This window comes from Danio rerio, chromosome 2 (genome assembly GCF_052040795.2).
Source record: "Danio rerio strain M-AB ecotype USA chromosome 2, GRCz13ab, whole genome shotgun sequence".
Lineage (NCBI taxonomy): Eukaryota > Metazoa > Chordata > Actinopteri > Cypriniformes > Danionidae > Danio > Danio rerio.
In genome coordinates, this window is record NC_141022.1 from 26640220 (window position 1) to 26656954 (window position 16735).

At 39.7% G+C, this 16735-nt stretch overlaps 2 protein-coding genes across 2 annotated transcripts in view; both read left to right on the forward strand.

Annotated features, from left to right (window-relative positions):
- The first annotated feature begins 11862 nt into the window (after positions 1–11862).
- Positions 11863–16735, forward strand: part of kifap3b (kinesin-associated protein 3b) — a 78995-nt gene continuing 74122 nt past the window's right edge. The window contains 4 exon segments of the mRNA NM_001144045.1: positions 11863–12040; positions 15336–15467; positions 15552–15703; positions 16354–16415. Of these exon segments, the coding sequence (NP_001137517.1) occupies positions 12009–12040; positions 15336–15467; positions 15552–15703; positions 16354–16415 (378 nt within the window). The 5' untranslated portion in view covers positions 11863–12008.
- The window catches only part of csrnp1a (cysteine-serine-rich nuclear protein 1a), an 811199-nt gene continuing 807806 nt past the window's right edge, over positions 13343–16735 (forward strand). Inside the window, exon 1 of the mRNA XM_087240827.1 lies at positions 13343–13600. The gene's annotated coding sequence lies outside the window, so the exon portion shown is untranslated. The remainder of the gene's footprint in view (positions 13601–16735) is intronic.

The window sequence follows — 16735 nt, forward strand, 5'->3', positions numbered from 1 at the left end:
AAAATACACACATTCCTGTTATGCGAGTCCCATCTCACACTCAGTAGACTACAATTATATGGTATAAATACAGTACTGCAACATACAAAAAAGAAAGATTGACTTAGAAAGTCCCCAGTTTAATAATGATTTGATTAGCTGTAGTTATAAATTGCACTGTTTTTAAGGTCTTCTTATGCAGTCTCTGTCGCCATCTTATGGATGGACGTCAACCATCTTTGCTCTTCTCAATGACAAGCTGATGGCCTCTGACATACTGCATCTCCGAAATAATAAATATTTAAAATATACACTATACTTATAAATAAACTGCATAGTTGTAATCTAAACAACTACATTCTTGACTAAAAAAGCCTCAAAAGTACATTATGTTGTCCAACTGCCAGTAACCAATCAGGAATAAAGCACATGATGACCCATTTAATTTTTATTAAAAAACACCAGCAGTCTGTCTTAATATGTAAGTTGCTGATTCATTATTCATTTAGAAAAAATGCTGATTTTTTTCAGCACTGAAACCCTATTGTTAATTGGTGATTAAATGATTGATGAAAAACAGTTTTTTTTTAAAAAAAGGAGGATAAATGAGAATACATCTCAAACTTTTAGCAGCAGATGGACATAATATTACAAAATGCTCTGATTACTAAAGTAACCCTCATTCCCCGCAATCAGTTTAGCATAAAAACACAGGAAAAGCAAAAAGACACATCCTTTTTTAAGCTGAAGAGACTGATATCTACAGCTAAGGAACAATCATTATGGCGATATCATTTAGGGTTACTTTAGTAACCAGAGCGTTCCCCTTCGGATGGGGAACTACAATGCTATAATTGGATTTAATCCAAGTATGGAGAAATGTCTGGAAAATGACTGCACCTTACCTTTGCCTCCGATGAGAGGATAGCCAGGCATAGCGTTAGTGCACCTGTATCATAAAGAGGCGTGGTCTTCCAACGTGATCCCTGGCCCTTACTTGTCCCACTTCGAAGAAGATTTACGGATTTAAATATATTTTTTGGGAGCCGCAAGTGTCTAGATAATTTCTAGGAATTTAAATTCCTGTTAACAGTACGTTGAGAAAGCGTGCAGTCCCGAAGGGGAGGACGCTGTGGAGGCCACCTGCTAACCAAATGGGGAGATAGAATATATGGACTAACCCTGAGAAGGGGGAGTACACATTTAAGATGGTTAGCGGAGAGGGAAAACATGTGTCCGCCTGTGAGGTGAATAAGCATATGGGATCGCCTAGTGGGGATCATGCATAGCGGGCACCTAAACCCAAAATGCGGGCTGACCAGAGGGCAGACCTACATTGTAGGGGGCCAGTGAGTGACTCCTCTGCTGAGTCAGTGCTGGGGGCCTCGGAGAAATCTGCAGAGCTCACCAAAACGGAGATCTTTACTGACAGAGTGAATAAGCGCTCATATTTCTGTGTTGGGGAGAATGGCGCAGCAAGCGTGTTTCAACACCTTAACTGAGTTGTTTTCTCAATCACCAAGGGATAACTAATACCCTTGAGGAAACCGGCTCCACTCGCAGATTGTAAAACCTTGCAAATGTATTAGGTGTCGCCCAGCCCGGATGCGATGCTCCGAGTGGAGTGCGCACGCACTCCTGGGGGACACGGCTCGCCCTGGCTCTGGTAAGCAAGGGAGATGCCACCCACTATCCAGTGGGCCAGCCTCTGTTTCAAGTGCACTTCCCTGCTGCCGACCACCATAACAGACAAAGAGCTGCTCAGATGATAAAGTGTGGCACAGATAAATTCACAAAGCGCAAACTGGACAAAGTAATGAAAGGGCTGGGTCTGCCTCCTCCGGGGGCAGCACTTGCAGGCTCACTACCTGGTCTTTAAACGGTTTGGTAGGAACTTGATGATGAGGTTATACCTTCCCACGATGTTGATAGCGCCATGATGAGTGGAGATGGCAGCCAAGTAAATCTTGAGTGTGGAGGGCAACAGCCTGCTCTCCAGCTTCTCTTGGAGGAAAGAAAGCACAATTCTGATCTGGCAATTTCGGGGGTCTTCGCTGCGAGAGACGCACCATTCAGTGAATAGACTCCACTTCAGGGCATAGGCATGCCTCGTGGAGGAGGCTCTAGTCTGAGTGATGGTATTAACCACTGCAGTCGGTAGGTTACCTAAGTCTTCCTCGCGTCTAAGGACCACACGTGGAGGTTCTAAAGATTGGGGCGAGGGTGCCAGATGGTGCTCTGTCCCTGAGAGAGTAAGTCCTCTCTCAAAGGGATCTGCCAGGGGAGGGCCGTCGCGAGGAGGGAGAGAGCTGATATCCAGGTCCGGTTTAGCCAGAGGGGCGCAATTAGCAAGACCTGCTCCTTGTCTTCTCTGACCTTGCACAGCAACTGCGCAAGCAGGCTCACTGGGTGAAATGCATATTTGCACATACCTCGAGGCCAGCTCTGGGCAAATGCATCCGTGCAGTGAGAGCCCTCGGTCAGAAAAAAAAAACACTGGCAATGTGCGTTCTTGAGGGAAGCAAACAGATTGATCTGGGCTTCCCCGAATCGTGCCCATATCAGCTGACTCAGGGTGGGGTCTCCATTCTCCGGGACGTAAAGGCTGCACAGTTGAGCTTGCCTGGAATGTGAATGGCGCCGCCATTTCAGCCGTGTATGACTCAAGAGAAGCAGATGACGGGCGAGCTGAGACATGTGGCGAGAGCGAATACCCCCCATGCGGTTGATAGACGCCACCGCCGACGTGCTGTCCGTCCTGACCAGCACATGCTGCTGCTCCAGCACCAGAAAAACGCGGTGGAGAGTGAGGAACACTGCCAACAGCTATAGGCGATTGATATGCCAATGCAACTAGGTTCCTTCCCACAAGCCCGCAACACACAGCCCCCCAGCCAGTGCTGGAAGCATCTGTTGAAACAACAACATGACTGGACGTCTGTCCTAGAGGCACTCTGGCCTGTAGGAACGAGGGGTCGTTCCAAGGGCTGAGGGCGTGGCGACACAGCGGAGTAACAGTGACTCTGTGTGTGCCTGCGTGCCATGCGCATCTGGGGACTCAATTTTGAAGCCAGTGCTGAAGTGGTCTCATATGGAGTAATCAGAGCTGCGTGACATCGGCTGCGGATGCCATATGCCCCAGGAGCCTCTGAAATAACTTCAGTGGGACCACTATTTTGCTGTCGAACTCTCTCAAGCAGTTCAGCATTAGAAAAAAAAGATCCTCTGCACGGGGGCGAGTTTGCTCTTTTCTTGGTTGACCTGAAGCCCAATAGGTGGAGGTGCCGGAACATCTTGTCGTCGAGATAATTGAATATGCGGATGGCCGCGAGCAGAAGGGGCACTAAGGCACCCTCTGCGAGCTTGGTGAAGACCCACGGAGACAGAGAGAGCCCGAAGGGGAGAAATTTTTATTGCCAAGCTCGACCTTCGAACGCGAGACATGAAAGTACGCGTCCTTCAGGTCTATTGCTGCAAACCAATCCTGAGGACGAACGCACCAGAGGATAGAGCATTCTGAACGACAGCTTGTGCAGACAGCGGTTCAAAACGCACAGATCTAGGATTGGCCGTGACCCACCAGTCTTTTTGAGCACGATGAAGTATTGGCTGTAAAAACCCGCTCTCCATCTTGGCTGGAGGGACTGGCTCGATTACATCCTTCGCCAGGAGGACAGCAATCTCCTATCGGAATTCCTATTGGAAATGGGTCCCGGCCCAAATAATTGGCAAATTCCCTTTTTTCAAGATGACCTGTCTCAGGTACACTTCGCGATGGCGCCCTGGGCCCTGCTTTCGAGGTGCTCCATGAGAAGTAGCAGATGTGGATGGCTCAGCGGGCAGAGGGGGCTTACGGTCCCGCCGATAGATGACATTACCCATCGCATCAGACTGCTCTCTCACTGTCGTGAATTCCTGGGTGAATTCACAGACGGTGTCGCCGAACAGGCCAGCCTGGGATATGGGGGAGTCAAGAAAGTGGACTTTGTCGACTTCACGCATATCCGCAAGGTTTAGCCAGAGGTGGAGCTCCTGGGCCACTAATGTGGACATCGTCCTCCCCAACGCACATGCAGTGGACTTAGTGGTCTGAAGAGCATAGTCTGTTGCGGTGCGGAGCTCATGTAGCAAGCTTGGATCGGACCCACCCTCGTGCAGCTGGGCCAGCGCCTGCGCTTGGTATCGCTGGTAGGTGGCCATAGCGAGCAAGGCGGAAGCAGCCTGGCCCACAGCCTTGTAAGCTCTTGCTTTGGGGGAGGCAGATAACCTACTGATGGGAGAAGAGGCGAACCCCGCCAAGAAGAGGCACCACACGGACAAAGATTGACCGCAACGGCGCGCTCGACCTAAGGAATCGCCTCATACCCCCTGGCTGCTCCACCATCAAGAGTGGTGAGGGTGGAGGGACACGCAGCACAGTCAGAAAAAGGTGCCCTCCAGGACTGCGTGAGCCTACTGTGCACCTCTGGGAAGAAGGGACAAGAGGCTTCGAAGGCTTGGCCCTCTGGTCCTCTACGTAGCACCCATCTAGTCAGTCCGGCCGTGGAGCTGAGGCATAAACCATCTCCAACCCGACGAAGCAGCCTGGGAAATCACGGCTATCATGTCCGTTTCAGGATCCGTTTGACAGCACTCACCTGCCCGGAGGGAGCGACCGGGTCTGGATCATCATCGGACAATGAAAGCCAACCCTCCGATGCCGCAGTGGACTTCTGGTCCCTGATGTAATCGAGCGTAAGGGCTACCATCTAGTTAGACGGATGGCTTTCTCTGCTCGTAGCTTGGATAGAGCGCTTGGAGAAGCGGGAGGTCCTCTGGCCCAGAGGCGATGGATAATCTCCCACTGGAATCCGCAGACCTGTCCATTTGCCCGCTGCAGTGCAGGGGACAGCTGGGGTAGTTCGCTCTTTTGCAAGGGCTAGCCGCGATCTTAATTGCGTAACAAACATGGCATCGCAACGATGACATGAACTGCCCGCGAGCACCGCATTAACATGCTAGACCCCCAGACATGCAACACATTGCTCGTGCCCATCATCCAGGGACAGGAAACCACCGCATCCAGAAACGTACAGTCGGAGCCCCATCCTAAAAACTTTATACGCATCGCTCTGGAGGACCGGACACAAAGAACGCCAGGCAATAGAGAAGCCCAGCTCGACCGTCTGCCGCTGCGTGTACACACTCTGGACTGGGTGACCACTCTTATTTGCTCGAAATCGCTGGATAACAGCAGGAGGAACCCTCATCGACTCACTCAGAAGCCTGTAGAAGTATCTGAAGCGAAAAGGATGTGTCTTCTTGCTTTCCCTGTGCTTTTATGCTAAATTGATAGCAACAAGCATGAGGTGCGCAAGCTGATGTTGCCAATTCATTAGGCATTTCATTGGCCCACTTACATTCTCTTTCAGACAATTAGCTTTCTGAACAAAATCCCCATATGTGGATTTAATCCACTTATAGCATTTTATAACTTATAGCATTTGAGTTCCCCATCCGAAGGGGAACAGCTCTGTCTGACATTAAATGGCCACCATAGAAGGAGCTTATAGTGAAACGTGTCCCATAAAGAGCTAAATTTCAATAGCTGGTAGTGTAAAAGCAAAGAAACACTCTAACATGCCTGTATGAGTGGTCTGTGTGCAGATGTAGCATGAAGGCTCCACTCTTTGATCCCATTTGTTCTGTTACCTTATGCATATTATTGGTGTCAGACGGGGCAGGCCATTCACCTTTGGGTCGTACAAGGCATGTGCATAAAACATGAGAGAGCTGCCGAGGACCAAACAAGTGTCAAAGTAGCTTCTGAGGTGTAATGACTTCTGAAGTGAGTGCAATGACCCAATAGGTCATACAGTAGTGGTTTAAAAGAAAATGCTCCCTCAATGTTCTGGGCACAGTTTTAACAAGTATAATTAAGCTGCACTGTTTTAATAATAAAAAAGTTTTCTGTTTGGGTTGATGTTTTTTCAGTCTGTCAAAATTGTAAAGTCTCTAAATATAGCTAAATACCTTATTGACACAAATTGTCAACAGTAAAGTCACACTGTTATGAAGTAGTGAAACAAACAAGCTGGCTCGTAAACTGCAGGGCAGCACCAATCCCATCAGCCCACTGGCACCACACACATGCCACAGTCTGACACATAAAAGCACCTTCTGCTCAATAACGGCACAACCACAGGACAGCGACTTCATCAACAGTTCAGTCTGCAAGAACCATAACAGTCGCACCACAGTAATTTTCACATTTCATTGATAACAAATGTGTTGCCAGAAATATGCCAAACGCGCCGCCTTTTTCAAAAGTTTCTACTCTCCTCCGCGTTTCTCAGACAGACAGCAGCGAAGCCATTTGTATCCATTATTAAAGTCATATTTCACAGCTTTGCCTGTAAATCAGGCTGAAATGTTTCGAATTAGTTAGATTACTGTTTTATTTCGCTGTTGCTGCTGCAGTGGGTGCTAGACCATGGTAATGTGTCAGAGGGTGGTTTGCAGGGTGGGCTCGGAAAACAAGCATTACAATTCGTGGTGGGACAACAGTGTAGTTCATGTGATTTATAGAGAATCTTCAAAAACATGAGCAGCTAGTGAAACCTTTAAAAGTTTTTAAACCTGTAATGCTTTAAAAGATAAAAAGGTTTTTAAAAGATGAGAACCATTAAAAAAAGTGTAAAAAATGTGTATTTGCATGTCTGTTGGCTTTAATTTTACTGCAAAACAATACTTTATTTACATTGTACTGCAAAACCTAGATTTGTGCATAAACTAGCAAACAAGCAAATGTTTATTTACCTTATCAATAATGCAATAAATAGTTTAACATTTCCTTAACAAACTTTATTTACAGTTAATAAATAAACATAAAAATAAACAATATATAAAAGTCAAACATCATGATAAATCTAAATAAGAAATGTCTCTTAAAAACTCTTTAAAATAAAGCTTTCAAATGCATGTTTTGAAGAATCAGTTTGTGAAGAGTTCTTAAAAGAACCATTTCTAATGTGAAGAAAATTTTAATAATTTAAAGAAGAAAAAAATATTATGGAATGAAAAGATTTCATGAATGTTAAAGGTTCTTTAGCCATTGATGCCAAAAAAACTTTTAGTTTTAAGACTGTATTTGCTAGAAAGAAAGAAAAAGAAAGAAAGAAAGGAAGGAAAAAAGAAAGAAAGAAAGAAAGGAAGGAAGGAAGAAAGAAAGGAAGGAAGGAAAAAAGAAAGAAAGAAAGAAAGGAAGGAAGGAAGAAAGAAAGGAAGGAAGGAAAAAAGAAAGAAAGAAAGAAAGAAAGAAAGAAAATGGAGAAAGAATGAAAGAAAAAAAGAAACAAAAGGGAAGAAAAAGAAAGATAATTAAAAAAGAAAGGAAGGAAAAGTGAAGGAAAAAATTATTTGCTAGAAAGAAAGAAAGAAAGAAAGAAAGAAAGAAAGAAAGAAAGAAAGAAAGAAAGAAAGAAAGAAAGAAAGAAAGAAAGAAAAGAGAAATCGATAAAGAGAAAAAAAGTTAATAGCAGAGAGTATGGGTATTTTCCCAGTACTGGGTTGCAGCTAAAAGGGCATGTGTTGTGTAAAACATGCTGGATAAGTTGGGGGTTCATTCCACTGTGGCGACCTCAGATTAATAAAGTGACTAAGCCAAAGGAGAAAGAAAGAAAGAAAGAAAGAAAGAAAGAAAGAAAGAAAGAAAGAAAGAAAGAAAGAACCACACGAGTGCAACATTAAACCTGAAAATAAGGCTAAAAGCTCTGGCCGGCTGTCAAGCTCTGACCTGTCCATGGCTCCAACTGGATGATTCATTATGAGAAATGAAAACATTTCATTATGGTAAGCCGTTTTCGGGTAATGCTATGAATCACACGTGTGAGCCAGCATGGGTCATTATAGTATAGAGTAACTGGTAAAGGTCACTAGACTGAATCGGTGAGAACTCATGCAGAGAGAATATCCGCTTGCCTGTACTTTACACCGCTGAGTTTAGTAACACCACTAAATATTGGCCACCCAAAGCTGTTGATATTCTTTTCAATATCCTCAAACATCGCTCTTTTAAAATGAATCTGCTGGTTTTCAGTGCAGAAACGATGAGCCGATTACCAGTGTAAAAGTAAGAATGGTTATTTATGCTACAGCATTTTTATAACCATGTGTTTTTGAAACCTTTGCAATAGTAAAATATATTCTAAAATCTAAAAGTCAAACTTCGGAGGGCTGCAGCTCTGCACAGTTTAGTTCCAACCCTAATTAAACACACTTAAACAAAATAAATAAATAAATAAAATAAAAAAATTTGAAACTGGAAAGTGCAGTGTCCAAAAGTATTAAGCCCCCATGAGTTAATGCTTTGTGAAACTCCTATTTTGCTGACATTACAACTGCAAATCTTTTGAGGTATGTCTTTACCAGTTTTGCACATCCGAGACTGAAATCTTTGCCCATTCTTCCTTCCAAAATAATTCAAGCTAAGTCAGATTAGATGGAGAGATTGTAAAAAAATTGAACTCATGTAGAATTTTCTGTCTACTTCACAATTTTTTGTCACTTTGTGTTGTTCTTTCACATATTGTAATGTGAGAAAATGCGGAAAGATTCAAGGGGCATGAATACTTTTGCAAGCCTTTATATGCAGTTTAAGTCAGAATTATAAGCCCTCCTTTATTTATTTATTTTTTATATATTTCCCAAATTATGTTTAACAGAGCAAGGAAATTTTCACAGTACTGTATGTCTGATAATATTTTTTCTTCTGGAGAAAGTCTTATTTGTTTTATTTCGGCTAGAATAAAAGCCGTTATTATTTTTTTAAACGCCATTTTAAGGACAAAATTATTAGCCACTTTAAGCTATATTTTTGGTAGTCTATAGAACTGCCTAGTTAACTTAATTAACGTAGTTAGGCCTTTAAATGTCACTTTAAGATGTATAGAAGTGTCTTAAAAAAATCGAGTAAAATATTATTTACTGTCATCATGGCAAAGATAAAATTTATCAGTTATTAGAAATGAGTTATTAAAACTATTATGTTTAGAAATGTGTTGAAAAAAACTTCTCTCTATTAAACAGAAATTGGGGAAAAAATAAACAGGGGGTCTAATAATTCAGGGGGGCTAATAATTCAACTGTATATGAAGACCATATAGCTAAGGTTTTAGGACATTCAGTTACTGTAAGTGAGCAAGATAGTGGCAAAAAAGATATCTTTATATTTTATGGGAATGTTATGATTATTATTATCAAACCTTTGATGAGTGTGTTTTGCCCAGGATTTGGTTGGTCATAGATTAATAGTAAAAAGAAAAAAAAAACTTCCAGTAAGTTTTTGTAGTGAGGAGTGGATCACTGAATCATTAACTTTAACAGTGTGTTATTAATGGCTGATTAATGAAACAATTAAGCAAGTCATTAACTGCATTCAAAATCGTATGTATACAGTTTAAGTCAGAATTATTATTATTATTATTATTATTATTATTATTATTATTGGGAACTATTTAAAAAAAGAAAAAATCTAAAGGGGGCTAAAATTCTGACTTCAACTGTATATCTTCTATATGTAAACAGCATGTGAAAAAAATATTTTGGCAAAAACAAAAAACTACAATAAAAACTGATGAATGTACGTTCAGATCACACACTCATTAATACAATATGAATAGAAATAGTTTTTAGTAGTTTCAATGTAATTAATGTATATGTAAAGTATAAATATGCAATTTGAATGGAGCCTTTGATTTTAAGAATGAGTCAATGAGTCACTGACTTAAATAATTTGTTTAAAAGCAGATTTGTTCAGGAAAGTACAGTATTTGTTTTAGATTCATTCCTTCATTTAAGAGTAATGTAGGCAAATTGCATATATGGACACATTCATACTATAGTAAAGTACTTGAATTCATTTGTTGTGGCAATTCTACAGTTTTGTACACTGTGGCTCAGGTTAGCACTGTCGCCTCACAGCAAGAAGGTCTGTTTCTCCGGTTTCCCCCACTAGACCTAAGACATGCGATATAGGTGAATTGAGTTGGCTAAATTGTCCAAAGTGTATGTGTGTGTATGGGTATTTCCCAGTGCTGGGTTGCGGTGGAAGGGCATCCACTGTGTAAAACATATGCTGAATAAGTTGACTGTTCATTCTGCTGTGGCGACCCCGGATTAATAAATGGGACTAAACCAAAAGAAAATGAATGAACGAATAAATGAAAAAACTACAATGACAACACTGTGAATGTAATTACACACTAATAAAATAATTATTTTAGAGGTTGCAATGTAACTATTAATATATTGTTTGCAGCCTCTGTTTTAAGAACGAGTCAATGAATCACTGGCTTAAATAATTTGTTCAAAAGCAGATTCATTCAGGAAAGTATTTGTTCGTATGTAATGTAATGTAGGTTTCTACACCTATGATATATTATTACAATACTACAATAGACAACAGTTTGCAGAAGTACAAATTAACGTATACTTTAAGTATTTACATTACATTTAACAGACAATTTATCTAAAGTTACTTACACCCGTGAACACACACCGACCTATTAATACTAATATGCTGTAACAAATAAACATTAACAAAGATTTGGAAATACTACAATAAATACAGGCGATCACTTTATAGCAACACTAGTCGCTGGTTCGAGCCTCAGCTGGGTCAGTTGGCATTTCTGTGTGGAGTTTGCATGTTCTCCCTGTGTTCACGTGGGTTTCCTCCGGGTGCTCTGGTTTCCCCCACAAGTCCATAGGTGTTTCCCAGTGATGGGTTACAACTTGAAGGGCATCCGTTGCGTAAAACATGTGCTGGATAAGTTGGCGGTTCATTCAGTTGTGGCGACCCCTGATTAATAAAGGAACTAAGCCGAAAAAAATTAACGAATAAATGAATGAATGACAATAAATACAGTATTCAACATGTTGCTATAGGATGGTTCACAAACACTACAGAATTTGCAATACATTATTGTATTTTTTTGGTACGCTCAAGCAATAAATTACTTCAATAGTTCAAATTTTGTTCGAACTGATGTTTTACAGAATAAATGTTTTCTATAAATCATGATTAAAATCTTTGATTAATTATTAAATTAATGAATAAATGAGTTTAATGGAGCAGTTGAAGATGTGTTTGTTTGTTTGTTTGTTTGTTTGTTTGTTTGTTTGTTTGTTTGTTTGTTTGTTTTGAGTGACTTCCAGAGAAGAAAATATTGAATGATGCGAGTAAAAACTGTACACTATTAACTTCTTTGAACACTCTAATCTAACTCTAAAGATACAATTACTGCAATTACGTCAATACAACAATCTTTAAGAAACGAAATAAACACAATTTTCCTCCTAGAGGGAAATATTATTGGAATGAAAAAATTATTGATATTAATTGGAAAGCTATCTGGTCAATCCCCTTTAAATTTTGCCTTTTAAATAAGGTTCAAGAAGTGCACTTCAAAATACTTTACAAAATGTATCCTTGCAAAGTAACTTTATCTAAATTCATGGATATTGATTATACTTGCACAATTTGTAATATACATAGGGAAGACTTATCTCATCTTTTCTATAACTGTGATGTTTCTCTTAAATTTTGGAATGTTTTTTTTTCTTACAGCATTTTTAATACTCTTTTTTTATCTCTTTTCCTCCCACCTGTTAAGTTTTTGCTTCATTATTATTTCTGATTGTTTTTGCAATTCCTGTATGTTCCTGGATATAGCTCATGACTGAATTTGTATTATTACTTTATGTAATGTTTCAAAGCTTATAATAAAAAATTTAAAGTAAAAAAATCAAAAACAAAAAATAAACAAACCTTTACTTTATTTTAATCCAGTCAACGTCCTCCTCATCCTTCTCCGGGCCTGTGGGTGGCGACGGCGCGCAGCTCCGGCTTCTGTGCCTCCGCGAGCCGTCAGCTGTGACCGCGGATCAGGGAGAGCCTAGCGGATGAGAGATGCTTTGATTCTTATTCATGACAACAATTTGAAGATCAGCCAAAAATATATCTCGCTCCTTCACATGACCGGGATAAAATGCAGCCGGACGAGACGCAGTATTTACAACGGTAAGCAGCGACTGCATTCGGCTTGAATTAACGTAACATCACAGAATGACAGCCTTTATGTTGAGTTAGTATGTCTGTTTATTTAGAAAGAGACACTGCAGATAATACGCTTGTATCATATTCTATGTGCTAACCCTTGCTGGTTTAATTTCCATCGAATTATTTTATTATATCTATAGTCGTGTATAAATCTGGGTCAAATACATCCGCTCCACTTGCTGATGGGCGTGGCCTACAGAAAGCGTCCCGTTATGATGCCAGTTACTGTAGTATTTTTGGGCGCGTCCCAAGTCAGATGCACCTGTGATGTAATCTTACAAATGCTGTTTATGCTTAGCAGCTCTCTAAAGGGTTTGAGACACAGCCTGTTGTTAAGGCAAGACACTGCAGAATAGCATCTAATGCTTACACAAATGATTGATCAAATTATAATTGGGACTTGGGGAGCTGCACATCGATGAATTTGTTCTTCAGTGTTTGAACTTTCAGCGGTGAAAATCACACTACACTGAACTGAACTTCAATCTGAAAACTGCACTGACACAATTTCTGTTTACTACAACCCCTGGCAAAAAGTATGGAATGGCCACTCTTGGAAGATGTTCATTCAAATGTTTAGTTGTGTAGAAAAACAAACCAAACACAGACATGCCACAAAACTATTTTCATTAAACAATTTAACCTTTTGGCTGTATGCAACACTTAAAAAAAAGTCAATTACAACTGTTTTTACAGATCAAGGTCAGAAAACAAATATGGAATTACAAAAATCTGATGAAAATGATAAGGAATCACCAAATAAAAGGCACCACTAATACTTTATTGCTCCATCTCTGACTTTTTTTGTAGCTTGAATTATCTGAGGCATGGATTAAGTATTCTTTATCAGTCTGTCTCCAACTTTGTCTTATTGCAGTTGCCAGATCAGCTTTGCAGTTTGGAGCCTTGTCATGGACCATTTTCTTTAGTTTCCACCACAGATTTTCAATTAAATTGAGGTCTGGACTATTTGCAGGCCATCCCATTGGCATTTTTTGTCTTTCCTTATGTGAATTCAATTATATTTATTTTTATTTCTATAGCGCTTTTACAATGTATACTCAAAAAATTCTGTTTGCTGTTTTTTGAAAATACTTATTTATAATGAGCTAAAATGTAAGAAAAAGACCTGCTTAAAAGGAGATTTAGGAACAAACACACATTTTGAGTTCCATGCATTTGAGAAAATAGCCTTTAAAAGTAGGGCTGCACGATTTGGAGAAAAAATCTAATTGAGATTTATTCATTCATTAATTTTCTTGTCGGCTTAGTCCCTTTAATAATCCGGGGTCACCACAGCGGAATAAACCACAAACTTATCCAACCAGTTTTTACACAGCGGATGCCCTTTCAGCTTAAACCCATCTTTGGGAAACATTCACACACACACACTCATACACTACGGAAAATTTGGCCTACCCAATTCACCTGTACTGCATGTCTTTGACTGTGGGGGAAAATGGAGCACCCGGAGGAAACCTATGCGAACGCAGGGAGAACACGCAAACTCCACACAGAAACGCCAACTGAGCCGAGGCTCAAACCAGAGATCCAGCAACTTTCTTGCTGTCAGGTGACAGCACTACCTAGTGCGCCACTGCTTTGCCCTAATTGGATTTATCTGATCAAAATTGTGATTTGCAATTTAAAATGTGATATACTTAAATTTCATTAAAAAAAACTGCAGGTTTGATGTGGTGGTTTTAACGGCACCAAAAAAAGACCTAGCATAATCCCAAAGTATGCGACACTATGATAATGTTCATTTAAAACCATTTTTTTCCCAGTAAAGTAGTCAGATGTCATGACAAATTAAGAAAACAACATTCTAAAAAATTATGTGAATTCAATTATTATTCATCTTTATTTCTATAGCACTTTTACAATGTACACTCAAAAATTAAGTTTACTGTTTGTTTTAAATGAGCTAAAACAAGACAATTCTTGACTTTTTTTGGGGACAGCTTAATTGTTTATGTTTAATCTACTTAAATGTGTATTAAACTACTCAGCTAACTTAATTCTTTCATGTTGCCCCAACACAAATTGATTTTGTGGAACCCAACATTTTTTTACAGTGTAGATTGTGTCAAAGCAGCTTAACGCAGAAGATTATAGTAATCTATCGTATATGTCATCATCACCAAACATCCTTTCAATTGATAAAATAAGAAAAGTACCCAAAATCTCAATATAAACTTGTGCATTTATAGAGGATGTAATGACTGCCATCTCTCCCATACCTTTACCTGACATACTTCCCCATATTCTTAATGATGTAGGAAATTTGCATGTTTTCTTCAGGCAGTTGTCATTGTACATTTTATTGGAACGGCACCAAAGATTAACCTTCTTTCAGAAGTTTGATAATCCTCTCCTTTGTTTTAACTGACAAGCACTTTTTTTAACTGCAGACTAGTTAGCAGTGGTTATCAAATAAGGTTGTATGATTTAAAACTGCAATGTACATGATGATTCCATATCATTTTCCTCAGATTTTTGTGATTCCATATTTGTTTCCTCTGCTTGATCTGTAAAAACAGTTGTAATTGACTACAAAGTTCTTTCATTTTTCTTTTTTAAGTGTTTCATACAGACAGGATTGTTGAATGAAAGTTTTTTTTTTTCTTTTTTTTTACTAAAAACTAAACTAAACATTTGAATGGACATCTTCCAAGAGTGGTGATTCAGTACTTTTTGCCAGGGGTTGAAGATCTTTCATGTTAAGCTGCTTTGACACAATCCACATTGTAAAAGCACGATAAAGATAAATGTAATTGCATTGAATTGAATTGGGCAACACGGTGGCACAGTAGGTAGCCCTCTCCCCTCACAGCAAGAAGGTCGCTGGTTTGAGTCTCGGCAGGGTCAGTTGGCATTTCTGTGAGGAGTTTGCATGTACTCCCCGTGTTTGTGTGGGTTTCCTCCAGGTGCTCTGGTTTCCCCCACAAGCCCAAAGACATGTAGTTCAGGTGAATTGGGTGAGCTAAATTGGCCGTAGTGTACTGTACATAATGTGTGTGAATGAGCGTGTGTGTGTGGATGTTTCCCAGTGATGGGTTGCAGCTGGAAGGGCATCCGCTGTGTAATATACTTCTTGGTAAGTTGCCGGTTCATTCCACTGTGGCAACCCTGGATTAATATGAACTTTCAAAACTGACTAGTACATGAAAAAGCAGTGTTTTTGCCTACACTGATTCAGTCTAATTCTACCCACACTGTCACATCTAATCTTGATCTCTCCTGTGTCTATTAGGAGATGTAGGATTGGTGATATAGATGTGCACCCCACAGAGAAGGCTCTAGTTGTGTATTATGAAGTGGAAGCATCTATTTTAGGGGAAACGGGCAATGCAAGGCATGAGGAGAAGAAGGACTGCCAGAAAATGTAAGCAGTTAGACTCTTTACACTCTCTTACCATCCATTCATCCCTTCATTCAATTTGTTTGGCTTTTGTTTTGTTTTATTTAGCATCCGGCTGAGGAGTCTGAACGCCAGCACTGATATTTCCGCCCTGGCCAAGAAGGTGGTGGAAGAGTGTAAACTCATTCATCCATCTAAGCTGAAAGAGGTGGAACATCTGCTGCTGTATTTACAGAACCGAAAGAAGCCCAGCACTAAATGTAAATCCTCTTTAAAAGGATTCTTTGCTCAAAATTAAAATTTACTGTTGATTTTTAGGCTAAGCAAGATATAAGTAAGTTTTGTCATTTAGTAGTAGAACATTACATTACATGTTAAGCTGATTTTAAGGTTGACATAAATTCTGAAAGTAAAAGTAAACATGTACAGGTGACAGAATTAGTATCAGTGGCTCCTGGTGACACACTGAGGTCTTGAGAAGCAAAACATTCATTTTTGGTTTATCCTGAATGCTGCACTGTGTAAAATTATAGATTACAGGTAATAATGCTCATTTGCTTGATTAAATTCATAATGTAGAATAGGAGCTATGTTTTACAGTATGTTTTACTATATACATTTAAGGTGACTCACATTTTCTGAATCACCAAAGACTATCGTTTCAAATCTTCTTTAATTTAATAAAGATAAAATAATATTAATATAATAATATTAATGTTTAAAAAAACATCTTGGAATGCCAGATGGTGGGTTTAATAGTAAATGTTACTGAAATCATACTTTTTGGAGGTACCTTTATTTGAGCAACTCACTTATTATTGAAGTAAATGTTTCTATTCATGTAATTTTAGGCCTTATACCACAATTGAATAATGAAAGTGTTGTGTTGTTTCCTGTTGTCTGTCTTCAGTGGAGAAGAAGGAGAAGAAAGCTCAGAAACCCAGAGAGCTCCTGCTGTTTGAAGGAATGGAAGTACGCTTTATTTTCCACTCAAACACATTTCAAGACATGCGTAATTAGGGCTGGCAAACAAAAGAAAGCGTTACCACATGTGATTAATTATACATGTTAAATGTTGCTCATTTTTAATGCTAGCTAGGTGTGTGTGATATTGTCATCTATAACAACGTTGTAGGTGTTGTTTTAATGATGTGTGAGCTGACATTATCCAGTATATCACTGACTTTGCAAGAAACAAACAGGGCGAAAAAACAAGCTCTGAATCTTGAGAGGCCAAAAGCAATGACGTTGACGTTGCTTGTTTTATTTTTAAATAATTTTTTAAGTATATG